Source organism: Odontomachus brunneus, unplaced genomic scaffold (assembly GCF_010583005.1).
Source record: "Odontomachus brunneus isolate Ranch 3 - 2012 unplaced genomic scaffold, Obru_v1 Obru_scaffold_083, whole genome shotgun sequence".
NCBI lineage: Eukaryota > Metazoa > Arthropoda > Insecta > Hymenoptera > Formicidae > Odontomachus > Odontomachus brunneus.
The window spans coordinates 22,232-33,663 of record NW_022639533.1 but is presented as its reverse complement, the minus strand read 5'-3'; the positions used below and the strand labels follow the sequence as shown (position 1 = coordinate 33,663).

Below are 11,432 nucleotides of genomic sequence, written 5' to 3'. Positions count from 1 at the left end.
TAACTGCAATATATTGAAGTGAGACAAATATACAGGTTTGTTCGCGTTGCATGCCCCAACGTGCTCTTACTCGCTCCAACGCACTCTGATTGGCCACGTCACCATGTTGGGGCATGCGACGCGAACAAACCTTAAAGTCAAATCATACTAGCGATTGGCGATTGACGATTGACAATTAAAGATTAGATTTTAACGAATCAACAAGCTTCAGCCTTGGCTTGCTTTGTTCCAATTGATCAAGTTCCAATCTTTAATCGTCAATCATCTATAGGCCAAATCACACTAACGATTGGCGATAGATGATTGACGATTGAAGATTGGAACTTGACCAATTGGAACAAAGCAAACCAAGGCTGAAGCTTGTTGATTCGTTAAAATCTAATTTTTAATTGTCAATCGTCAATCGCCTATCGTTAGTGTGATTTGGCCTTTACGTTTTCTCAGGGTGCAAACCATGGACGAAGGAATATCTGGACGGAGCGTAAAGTATTTTTATGGGTGCGGGGTGTGAAATTAGCGCGGTAAGGTAAAATCTTCGTCGCGGCCATTTTTGATGATTAAAAGTGACATATATAGGCCGGTATTCATAATCTGATCTTATATTTAAGATCATCTCAAGTATTGTTTTAAGATGTCATGAACCAATCACAGAGCCGTATTCGCATCTTAAGACATTACTTAAGACGGTCTTGAAATAAGACTCGACTATATGAATACCGGCCATAGACCAAACAAGGTATATATCAGTTGGACACGGGGCAATTGGACACAGTTCAATCACAAGTCGCTGTTCCAAGGGACCCTACAAATGTCTCTAATCACACGGTGCTGTGATTGGCTGTGTCCAAATGCACCGTGTCCAAGTGCACCGCTCCCGACCAAACATTCCTATACTTCTGCTGTAGCAGCGAGTGAAGCTGGAAATTGGCAGTTTAAAACAGAGTGAGAAAGTTGATCTGCCCCTAGTGATTTCTCATTCTATCGTATAGAAAAAAATATGGGATTTCACGACATTTTTTCGAAAACTAAATGGGAAAATGGTGTTACTAACAAAAACCCCTAGGCAACAATTCTAATTTCTGCGAATTAGTGACACTATTGAAGTAGCAAGTCCACGAATTTTCTGGAGTCGTTTTGACATATGCGTGTGTGTGTCAAATAACAAACTGTCACTAATCCGCAGAAATTATATGTTTGTCGCGTCGCATGTCCCAACGTGCTCCTACTCGCTCCAACGCACCAACGCTCAACGTCACCACGCGGACCAATCAGAGTACGTTGGAGCGAGTAGGAGCACGTTGGGACGTGCGACGCGAACAAACCTTAAAATTGTGTTGCCTAGAGGTTTTGTCGGTACCAACATTTTTCCATCTAGTTTTTGTGAAAATGTGTAATTGAATATGACCGCTATCAAGCTGTCAAGTGCTATATACTGTGCTATAAAGGCCCAGACCTTTAAGTTCCGATCTACAATAGGTACAGTAAGCTTTAAGCCGTAAGAAATTAATCAATCACGATTGATTATTCTTCTATAATTCGACTATGATTGGTCAATTTCTTAAAGCTTAAAACTTACTGTAGATCGGGACTAAATTGGCTCCGAAATTCACTACCAGTACTGAAATTTTATAATATACGTAACATAAACTATAGATTTTCAATACTAGCAGTGCATTTCGGAACGCAGCCATTATATCGTGTAGAGATTTTTCTTGGTACCAACATTATCCCTTCCACTTTTCGGGAAATTGTCGCCTAACCAAAATACATAGGAGTTTGGAGGCCCTGAGTTAAAGTGCACAATCAATGTGCAAGATCAAAGAGCATACAGATTTTAGACACAAGCGTTTATTAGTTATTTCTGTCATAAACTGTTCGAAAATATTTATATAATTAATTGTAACAATATATTGTTCGTGTTACGACGATAAATTTCCTCATTTGTTATGCTATTTTCATTACAACAATCAAATGATTGTTTAAATTAAATCTTATGCAATAAAGATACTCCAGCTCTAACAATGAATAAACTTTCGCCGTTAATTAAACAAATTATGCGTTTGCAACTGCAACGTATGAGCACGTCAACAAAACAAAGGCAAACACCACCAGAGTATTGTTTGCAGCTAGTTAGGTATTTGTTTCTACTACACTAGATTGATAAAATGAATAAACATCATTATATCATATAATGTATTTTTAACTCATTAGTGGCCAGTATCTCATTTATGAGATGTTTTTTGTTGAATGTAATTTTATTTTTATTTTCAGCACCTATAATTCCCACAGTTGTATCTATGACCTCAATAAAAATACTTCCAATATCAATCTAAGACCTCTAGGAAATAAACATACTGATCCTTTTATTAAAACTGAAAAAAATAATTATGGCCTTTAATGGGTTAACAGTTTTTTTTTTATTATATAAGAGAACAGACATTGGAAATATGAGGTTAATAGTGTTACATTATTAATATATCAACTTTTTAATATTTTATTGACGCAACACACTGACATATTTTACAAACTCTCCTGCGTGGTAGAAATAACTCAAAATCATGCTAAGACATGTGCTTTTTTTAGGAACAGCGACTATGAGAACTTTCTGTGTACATTATTACTCCCGCATAATATCAGATCAGCAGCTTTTGCAATACGTGCATTTAATGTTGAAGTGGCTCAAGTGGAGGATCAAGTAAAAGACAATAAAATTGGAGCTATGAGACTGCAATTTTGGACTGACACATTAAACAACATTTATAATGATCATCCACCCAGGAGTCCAGTAGCAATGGAATTACACAGGGTAGATGATCATGTAGCTCGTAACACTGATTATGTTTATATAGCAACTTAAATCTAGTTTACTAGTACTTATAGAATTATGATATAATTGTTTATGTATGTGTGTGTGTATGTGTACACACACACACACACACACACATGTAACACTATTAAATAGCTGCAATATTGATAATTATTGAGTAATTACAGTTGGTAACAATTGAGTAATAACTAGTTAACTAGTTTAAAGTTAAGAGAGAGAAGTTAATAACTTTAACTAAATTCAATTCATTTTTAAATTTAAATTAATAAATTCTTAAATTAGTTACTTTAAGTTATATTAATTTGTTTATTTTTTTATGTAAATTTAAATAATTTATCAGTATTAAAATCATTGCAGTTTGTTTACAATACAAAACATGAAAAGTCAAAAATATTGCCAGCAGAACTTTTTTATCTTTCTGAGCACCAGTGTTTTTGTATAGAATCCTAAGTACAAAATAGTCGATATTTTTCTCATAAAATACTACTTTATTGTGATTTTACACAAATTTAATATACCATTGAAAAGTTAATTATGCACAAAACATATTGCTTTATATAATCAACTTTTAACTTTAAATTAATTTTAACTGAACTATTAATTAAATTAGTTTTTATTTATGCAACATTTAGCTTAACTAAATTAAATTTATAAGTTATTAACTTTGAATAATATATTTGACTTGGTTTAAAAACAATTAACTTATCCAACCCTATGTGGTAAGTATTAAGTCAATTTTACACCAGTTGTGTAAATATAGACTGAGGATATGCCGCTAAACTGGCTTCAGGCTGCTGCTGTAATGTTGTTGTATACTTACTGACTCACTGGAATCTGTGTTAGGAGTTATAGTTCTTTTGCATCTTATGCAGATTTTTTTCATTCTTTTGCAGATTCTTCAGCGGCACAAATTGTCCAAGCGTTATTTCAAACGTCTAATCGACGCTCGTTTAAAGAAACTAAACAATTCGATATTCGTAGATTTAGAGTCGCTCGAAAGGTACTGCGATGATACTGTGTCGTCGTTATATTATTTACTGTTAGAAGCCCAAGGCATAACGAATGTAAACGCCGATCATGCGGCCAGTCATTTTGGCAAGGCACACGGTTTAGTCACCCTGATACGTTCCGTGCCATATAACGCCCACAAACGAGTCATGGTGCTACCACAAGACATCCTACTGAAAAACGGCGTCTCCTCAGAGTCGGTATTCCGAAGACAGCTGAGTGCCGGATTCAAAGACGTGATATTCGACGTTGCCTCTTGTGCAAATCGACATTTGAAAATGGTACTTGCTCGAGTTATTGAACTCTATGGGCCGATTGTTCCAATCTCTTGTTAAGCTACCTGTCAGTTAAATCATATGTTTATCATGTTAAATCATATGTTTATCTTCATTTTTTCTTCAAATTACAAAGACAAATATATGATTTAATTATTAGGTAGCTTAGCAAGAAGTTGGGACAACTAGTCCTAAGACAGTTACATAGATATAACAGTTGAATTGTACCTCTATCTGTGCTATCTCATTATATTCATATATTTTTAACAGTGAGAAGCTGTATTTAAGCTCTAGGAAAAAATATTTTATTTCATTTTCAAAACCTGAATATATTCTCTAAGTTATATATATTTGAATATTTAAAAACTCGGATTATTAAAATTAAAATTGGATATTTTTTAGATACATGATTTCTTTTTTGTTTTAGGCAATGTCGCTTAAGAAAACAGCGGGAAAAGATCTCAACACGATATTCTTGCCAAGAGTTTGTGTGGAGAATTATTTAGAGGAACTAAGGAAAGTAGATTTTGATATTTTCCATCCAGTATTACAAAAGAGGAAAGGTTTTCTGCCATTGCAACTACTCTGGCGAAAAATATGGTTTTTTAGAGATTAAAGTTAAAAATATTTTTTAAATAACATTTAATGTTAATTTCTCGTTAATTTCTTTTAACCTTTCTTTTATCCAAAGTAATTTGAATAATTTTAAATTATGTGTTATAAATAACGAAGATAAGATTCATAAAAAAAACAAACTTGATATATAATTCATTTGCATAAATAGATCAAGTTCTATTTTACAATTTTAGATTTTCGTATAGAAATGGTTAACGGAATTATCAGATTTCTCGTTCTATAAATAAATTTAAAAATTTTTACAAATACTTTCCATCGATAAAAAGATAATTTATTTATCAGTTGCTAATCGAATTAACAAAATGTTGGCATTTTGATTCGCGTTGTAAGAATATTGGCATTCAACTGTAGTTGCGCCATTAGTATAGTTGGGAAAAGTGACTTGTTTGACGTTCTATTCAACACTGCATTCTATACTTAATAAGTACTTGATGCACTTTTGAATTTTACCGAATTCATGAATCACTGCTAATCGATCGTTATACGTCACGTTTGTGTAAGAAAACAACGTTGTACATACGTTTAAATAAATTTATAAAAAAAAAAACCACTTCCTCTTCCCTATCTTCCTCCTCCTCTTCCCTTCCCCGTTCTTCCTCCTCTTTCTCCCTCTTCCTCTTAAACATCTCCAACATCCCCTCACTTCCTCTCTTCCTTCTATAACGAACCCCTTCTCCTCTTCAGTATTAACTCTTTAAGGGCCGTGACACACAGAAAAATTTAAGCAGTAATGGCTGGGAGCGGTGCATTTGGACACAGCCAATCACAGCACCGTGTGATTAGAGACATTTGTAGGGTCCCTTGGAACAGCGACTTGTGATTGGACTGTGTCCAATTGCCCCGTGTCCAACTGATATACACCCGTAATGGCTGCACACAGAATGCGGTAATGCTTACCGCGCAGCGGAAATTCATGCGACAGCCAATCAATATGTTGTTTTTCCGTAAGAGCTAGAAGGTTATTACGGAAAGCAGCATATTGATTGGTTGTCGTGCGAACTTCCGCCACGCTACAAGCATTACCGCGTCCTATGTGCAGGAGCCATAAGACGTAGCAGCAAGCAAATTGACCAATCACAGTCATTGATTCTTCTTACGGTCCAAGAATCAACGTGGCCACATTAAGCCACAAACTACATGGTACGCTGTTGCGGGTGTATATCAGTTGGACACGGGGCAATTGGACACAGTCCAATCACAAGTCGCTGTTCCAAGGGACCCTACAAATGTCTCTAATCACACGGTGCTGTGATTGGCTGTGTCCAAATGCACCGTGTCCAAGTGCACCGCTCCCCGCTGTTGCTACGTTTAACTTTTTTCATTAAATATTTATAATAACAACAAATAATATTGATAGTTATTGTTCAGACAATGCATATTTACCTGTTTTAATTTATCCCAATTATTTTTTCTTCTTTGCACTGATGGATATTGATGTTAAATAAATACGAAATTTAATGTTCTAAAGTTCAGGGCATTTTCCCTGCTAAAAGTTTTATTATAGAAAGGTGAAAAAAGCAAATAAAAGTAATAAATTGTTAAGAAAGTAAAAAATAACTTTTTAAATAAGAAATATATTATGTTAGTCACTATTTATATCACTTATCACTAGATTTACAACACGTGTGAAGCAGATATTCAAATTTTTTGTTTTTCAAGCACTTTTGTCACCGATTATATCTCAGATACATCCTTAACGTGCCAGTTATCTGTACAAATGGTGTTAAGGCCAAATCACACTAGCAATTGACGATTGACGATTAACGATTGAAGATTAGATTTTGATGAATCAACGAGCTTCAACCTTGGCTTGCTTTGTTCCAATTGGTCAAGTTGCAATTTTCAATCGTCAATCATCAATTGCCGATCGCTGGTGTGATTTGGCCTTTAGGGCGGAAATCGAGACCGCCTAAATTAGTAGTAAATCAGCAATTAGTAACCAGTTGTCAGTTATCTAATCATACCGGAAACGGAAACAGGAATCCTTAAATAAATTTATGTTTAACGAGATTCGGCTGGACTCAGTCTTTGACACGTTGCGATATAAGCGAGGGCGACTTTCACAGGTAATTTTCCTATTTTTATGTACCGTTTCAATTTGAAATTGATTCCGTTTACTTATGATATTTAGGGAGCGGTGCACTTGGACACGGTGCATTTGGACACAGCCAATCACAGCACCGTGTGATTAGAGACATTTGTAGGGTCCCTTGGAACAACGACTTGTGATTGGACTGTGTCCAATTGCCCCGTGTCCAACTGATATACACCCGATATTTATGCTATTCGTAGTTTTGTAACTCGTTTTACCTACTGATGCAATTTATGTGAAATATTTTGATGAAGATTATAGATTTCGAACGATAAGCATTTTATTGGGTCTGTTTTCTGTTCCTGCACTGCTTAACTGGTGCAATAAGTTGGAGACAAGTATATTTTTTCTCGCTCAAGAGGCCTGTTCTTTATAGCTGCACTACTGAACTAGTGCAATAAGTTAGAGTGAGAAAACATATATTTGTCTCACTTCAATATATTGCACCAATTCAGCAGTGCAGCTACAAAGAACAGACCTTAAGTTTATTGCACCAGTTCAGCAGTGCCGGAACGAAAAACAAACCGATTATTTCGAGGTTATAAAGCTGTAATGTAAGTTTATACATATGTAGTAAACTTTGAAATGAACAATGAACAAATCGTATTTTTGCTTAATAAGTAAGTTTAACACTAAAATTTGGGATTTTCATGTTTGCAGATCAAAATGTCTACCACATCACAAAAACACAGAAACTTTGTGGCAGAACCAATGGGAGATAAACCAGTGACTGAACTTGCTGGTGTTGGAGAAGTTTTAGGAAAAAGATTAGAATCTGCTGGCTTTGATAAAGTAAGCAACATATATAATGTACTATATAATTTTAATAGTTTAATAATTTTCTTTCTAGTTGAATATTTATTAACAATATGCATTCTGTTATATAGGCATATGTAGTACTAGGACAATACTTAGTACTAAAGAAGAACAAAGAATTGTTTCAAGAATGGATGAAAGATGCATGTTCAGCAAATGCAAAGCAGTCCACAGATTGCTATCAATGTTTGACTGATTGGTGTGAGGAATTCTTGTAAAGTAATTATGAGAAATTTACTCGGGATATTCTTTTAAGAAAAAAAATAATATTAGCCATAACGTTTTATAACATTTTTAAGATATAAGACATAATTTCAGTACACAGTTTGGTATAATAATCTTAACAATATTTGTTGGGTCTAGTTTCAAATAAATTTCTGAATTATATGTTATATATATATATATATATATATATATATATATATATATATATATTTTCTTGCATTACAACTGTTAATTATTCCAAATTGAGCTGTTTCCTCAAGATAACAGTATGATGTATGAATATGTGAGTATATAGCATGTAATTGAGAAATTTGTTTAGAACTAGATTTAATAAATGTTAAAGCTATTATGTCAGTACTAATCACATATTTTAAATGTATTTTGCATAATATAAATAAAATACGAATGTAAGGTTTAATTTGGCAAGCTACATATCTTTTCATATGTGTTCATTATAGGATTTACCATAGCATTTCTTTTGTGATATGAAAAAAGATTTACTCAACTCAAAAGTCATAAAATTTATCCCATGATAATAGGAATATTTGTTTTGCATCTTTTTTATATTATTAATGACTGAAATCTTAACATTGACAGTAAGATGTTTATTTAATGTATTAATGAATAAGTAAGAAAAAACTCAAATTTATACATAGATAAATACTTAAGAGAAATTGTTACATTTTGATCAGTACAAAACTTTTTGGAAGAATTTTGGAAGTGCAGTTTTACATATAAAAACACAAATGTTGAGCCTAGAAATGTAAATGTAACATTTATGTAGACATTTATGTAGACATAGAATAAAATAAAAATAAGCGCACTTTATTCATTTAAATTATGAGTGAAAAATATTATTTAAATCACTTTTTTCACTTTTTTTGTAACTTACATTATAATACATATTTATTTACTAACATTATTAATGTACGAGTATCTCAACACATGTTTAGTTTAAAAATTCATAATTATAGGAACTCAGGAAACTGTGACACTTGAAAGTATATATCACAAACTAATTAGTGATGTCTGTTTCCAAGTTTTTTTTTCTGTATCTAATGTGCCTGTAGCCCCTCAGTAGAATTGGGCATTTACATATAAATTATGGTATTCTTTATAGCTATGTGTAGTAAGTGTAAAATTGTAAATGTAGGATATATCATCTGTGTAGACAATTAGTAATCTATGGATGTTGTGTAAAAAATGTATGGTTTGCTCTCACACATGAATTAGAAATTAAGAAAAGTTTGTATTTTTATTGGACCTTTACAATCCTAATGTAAATTTATAATAAATGTTGTTTTCTAAACAAATTAGAGTTTACAGAACTTCCCAAGTACATTCTTATTTTTACAGTGAAATCTATCATTTTGTCACATAATGAGATGAAAATTTCATGTAACTCATTAACTTTTGTGAGCATTGCATTTATAATTAATATCCAGAGCAAATAACTATCTGATAACCATCTTAAAATTTAATTATATACTTTTTATATGTTTTAATATAATTTACAATATTCTGTATAGTTTATATTGTTTAGAAAGGAACTTATACATCATGTAGATAATACGTAAAAAACGCACGTAGACATAATTTTGAAATCTACCAGCATTTTGTCAACTTGTCCTCAACTTTGTCCCAGAGAATTGCCAGATCTGGCATAATTCCGTCAAAGTGACTTTTTGACATGCCGAATTGCCGTACAAAATTTTTGTTTTGGAGCTTGATTTTAGCGTAATGAGAAAAAATTTGGCATAAAGTGGCGCTTTAGGGGGTTGGTTTAGGCTGATGCCAACGATATTACAATTTCATTTAAGTTAAGGAAATATAAAAATTATTAGAAATGACTGTAAAATTATTAACATTGTAGTTCTCCTTTTTCTGATTAGTTGACGAGAAGTTCAGTAAACTCCTTTTGATAAACCATTCACTCATTAACATTGTAGTATTTCTAAAAGTATTTAAAAAATGTTTAAAGGGGATGGGACCCGATTGACCACGATACGATTGGACACAGATTGTAATAATTGGTTCGACCTGATAATTCACTAGATAATCTTTGCATCGGTTGGTTGTGTCCAATCGTATGGATGCGTTCTCACTTAGCGCGTCACGCACGCGTCATCCAAGTTAAGCCAATCAAATCGTCCCATTTTATTCGGCATAAAGTTACGCAATAAAATGAGACGATTGGGATTGGATGACGCGACGTGTGACGCGCTAAGTGGAAACGCACTCATATCGTGGTCAATCGGAACGCTCCCGCATTAAGGCTGTGTTCCAAAATTATTGCCAGTGCTAACAACACTGTGAACATTGGTTGCGTTCAGCAGAGAAAGCTGCTTTGCAATTGTTGTAAAATTCATGAATCTGATTGGAGTATGCTCTTAATTTTGGTTAAATCCAAGAGCATGTACCAATCAGATTCACGAATTTTACAACAGTTGCAAAGTAGCTTTCTCTGCTGAACGCAGCCATTGTTCCAAAATGCATGATAGCATTAAGGGACGTCTACATTGGAAGTAAACAGTAAGAAGTAGAAAGTAAGAATAAGAAATTGACCAATCATAGTTATTTATTCTTCTCACATTCGACTGTGGTTGGTCAATTTCTTAAGGGACGTCTACATTGGAAGTAAATAGCAAGAAGTAGGAAGTAAGAGTAAGAAATTGACCAACCACAGTCGAATGTGAGAAGAATAATCAATTATGATTGGTTAATTTCTTATTCTTACTTCCTACTTCTTACTGCTTACTTCCAATGTAGACGTCCCTTTATTCTTACTTCCTACTTCTTGCTATTTACTTCCAATGTAGACGTCCCTTCAGAGAGAAACTTGAAAGCGGTCACGCCATACGTTTTCGCCGACACCGACTTTCACGCTGTTCGATGCGCCATTTGTAACCATTTTTTAGGTGGACTACATTCCCTACGTCCATTTTCAGACGTTGCCGGTAAAGTGTCGATTTGTTTCATGTCTGTTTTACGCCCATTTTCTGGCGATTCGTGTCCGTGTTAAGCGCATAATTGCGTGGTTAAGGCCATCACACACAAAATTCTGTAAGAACTTAAATCGTAAGCGTAAAGAAATCGACCAATCCCAATCGAGTATTCGGCTCTTCGTAATAATGGAGGTGTTACGAAGAGCCGAATACTCGATTGGGATTGGTCGATTTCTTTACGCTTACGATTTAAGTTCTTACGGAATTTTGTGTGTGATGGCCTTTAAGAACATGGGCAGTCTATGTTTTCAATCACGCAATTATGCACTTATGGCTCCTGCACACAGGACGCGGTAATGCTTGCCGCGCGGCGAAAGTCCGCGTGATAGCCAATCAATATGTTGTTTTTCCGTAAGAGCTAGAAGGTTATTACGGAAAGCAGCATATTGATTGGCTGTCGCGCGAATTTCCGCCGCGCGGCAAACATTACCGCGTCCTGTGGGCAGGAGCCATTAGCATGAACACGAATCGCCAGAAAATGGGCGTAGAACGGACACGTAACAAATCGACACTTTACCGGCAGCGTCTGATGGCTCCTGTACACAGGA

At 34.3% G+C, this 11,432-nt stretch overlaps 2 protein-coding genes across 3 annotated transcripts; both read left to right on the top strand.

Annotated features, from left to right (window-relative positions):
* The first annotated feature begins 1,766 nt into the window (after nt 1–1,766).
* On the top strand, nt 1,767–4,751 carry LOC116847834 (NADH dehydrogenase (ubiquinone) complex I, assembly factor 6). Of its 2 annotated transcripts, XM_032823257.1 has the most exons (5): nt 1,767–2,134; nt 2,272–2,452; nt 2,584–2,806; nt 3,721–4,116; nt 4,538–4,751. In XM_032823257.1, the coding sequence occupies exons 2-5, from the start codon at nt 2,388–2,390 to the stop codon at nt 4,724–4,726; spliced, it is 873 nt and encodes a 290-aa protein (XP_032679148.1). In that variant the 5' UTR covers nt 1,767–2,134; nt 2,272–2,387; the 3' UTR covers nt 4,727–4,751. The 2 variants fall into 2 exon arrangements, with proteins under 2 accessions (XP_032679148.1, XP_032679147.1); XM_032823256.1 differs by lacking the exon at nt 2,272–2,452.
* A 2,470-nt stretch (nt 4,752–7,221) lies between these two features.
* Nucleotides 7,222–9,124, top strand: LOC116847835 (barrier-to-autointegration factor). The gene is made up of 3 exons (XM_032823258.1): nt 7,222–7,392; nt 7,499–7,630; nt 7,726–9,124. Exons 2-3 carry the CDS (start codon nt 7,505–7,507, stop codon nt 7,870–7,872), a joined length of 273 nt encoding a protein of 90 aa, XP_032679149.1. The 5' UTR covers nt 7,222–7,392; nt 7,499–7,504; the 3' UTR covers nt 7,873–9,124.
* Nucleotides 9,125–11,432: the final 2,308 nt, after the last annotated feature.

Excerpts from the sequence above, each read along its gene's own strand:
- LOC116847834 (XM_032823256.1), top strand. The coding sequence starts at position 2,022 with ATGAATAAACTTTCGCCGTTAATTAAACAAATTATGCGTTTGCAACTG. Across the intron at positions 2,807-3,720 it reads TAGCAATGGAATTACACAGG|ATTCTTCAGCGGCACAAATT; the intron begins GTAGATGATCAT and ends ATTCTTTTGCAG. Across the intron at positions 4,117-4,537 it reads CAAATCGACATTTGAAAATG|GCAATGTCGCTTAAGAAAAC; the intron begins GTACTTGCTCGA and ends TTTTTGTTTTAG.
- LOC116847835 (XM_032823258.1), top strand. The coding sequence starts at position 7,505 with ATGTCTACCACATCACAAAAACACAGAAACTTTGTGGCAGAACCAATG. Across the intron at positions 7,631-7,725 it reads AATCTGCTGGCTTTGATAAA|GCATATGTAGTACTAGGACA; the intron begins GTAAGCAACATA and ends TCTGTTATATAG.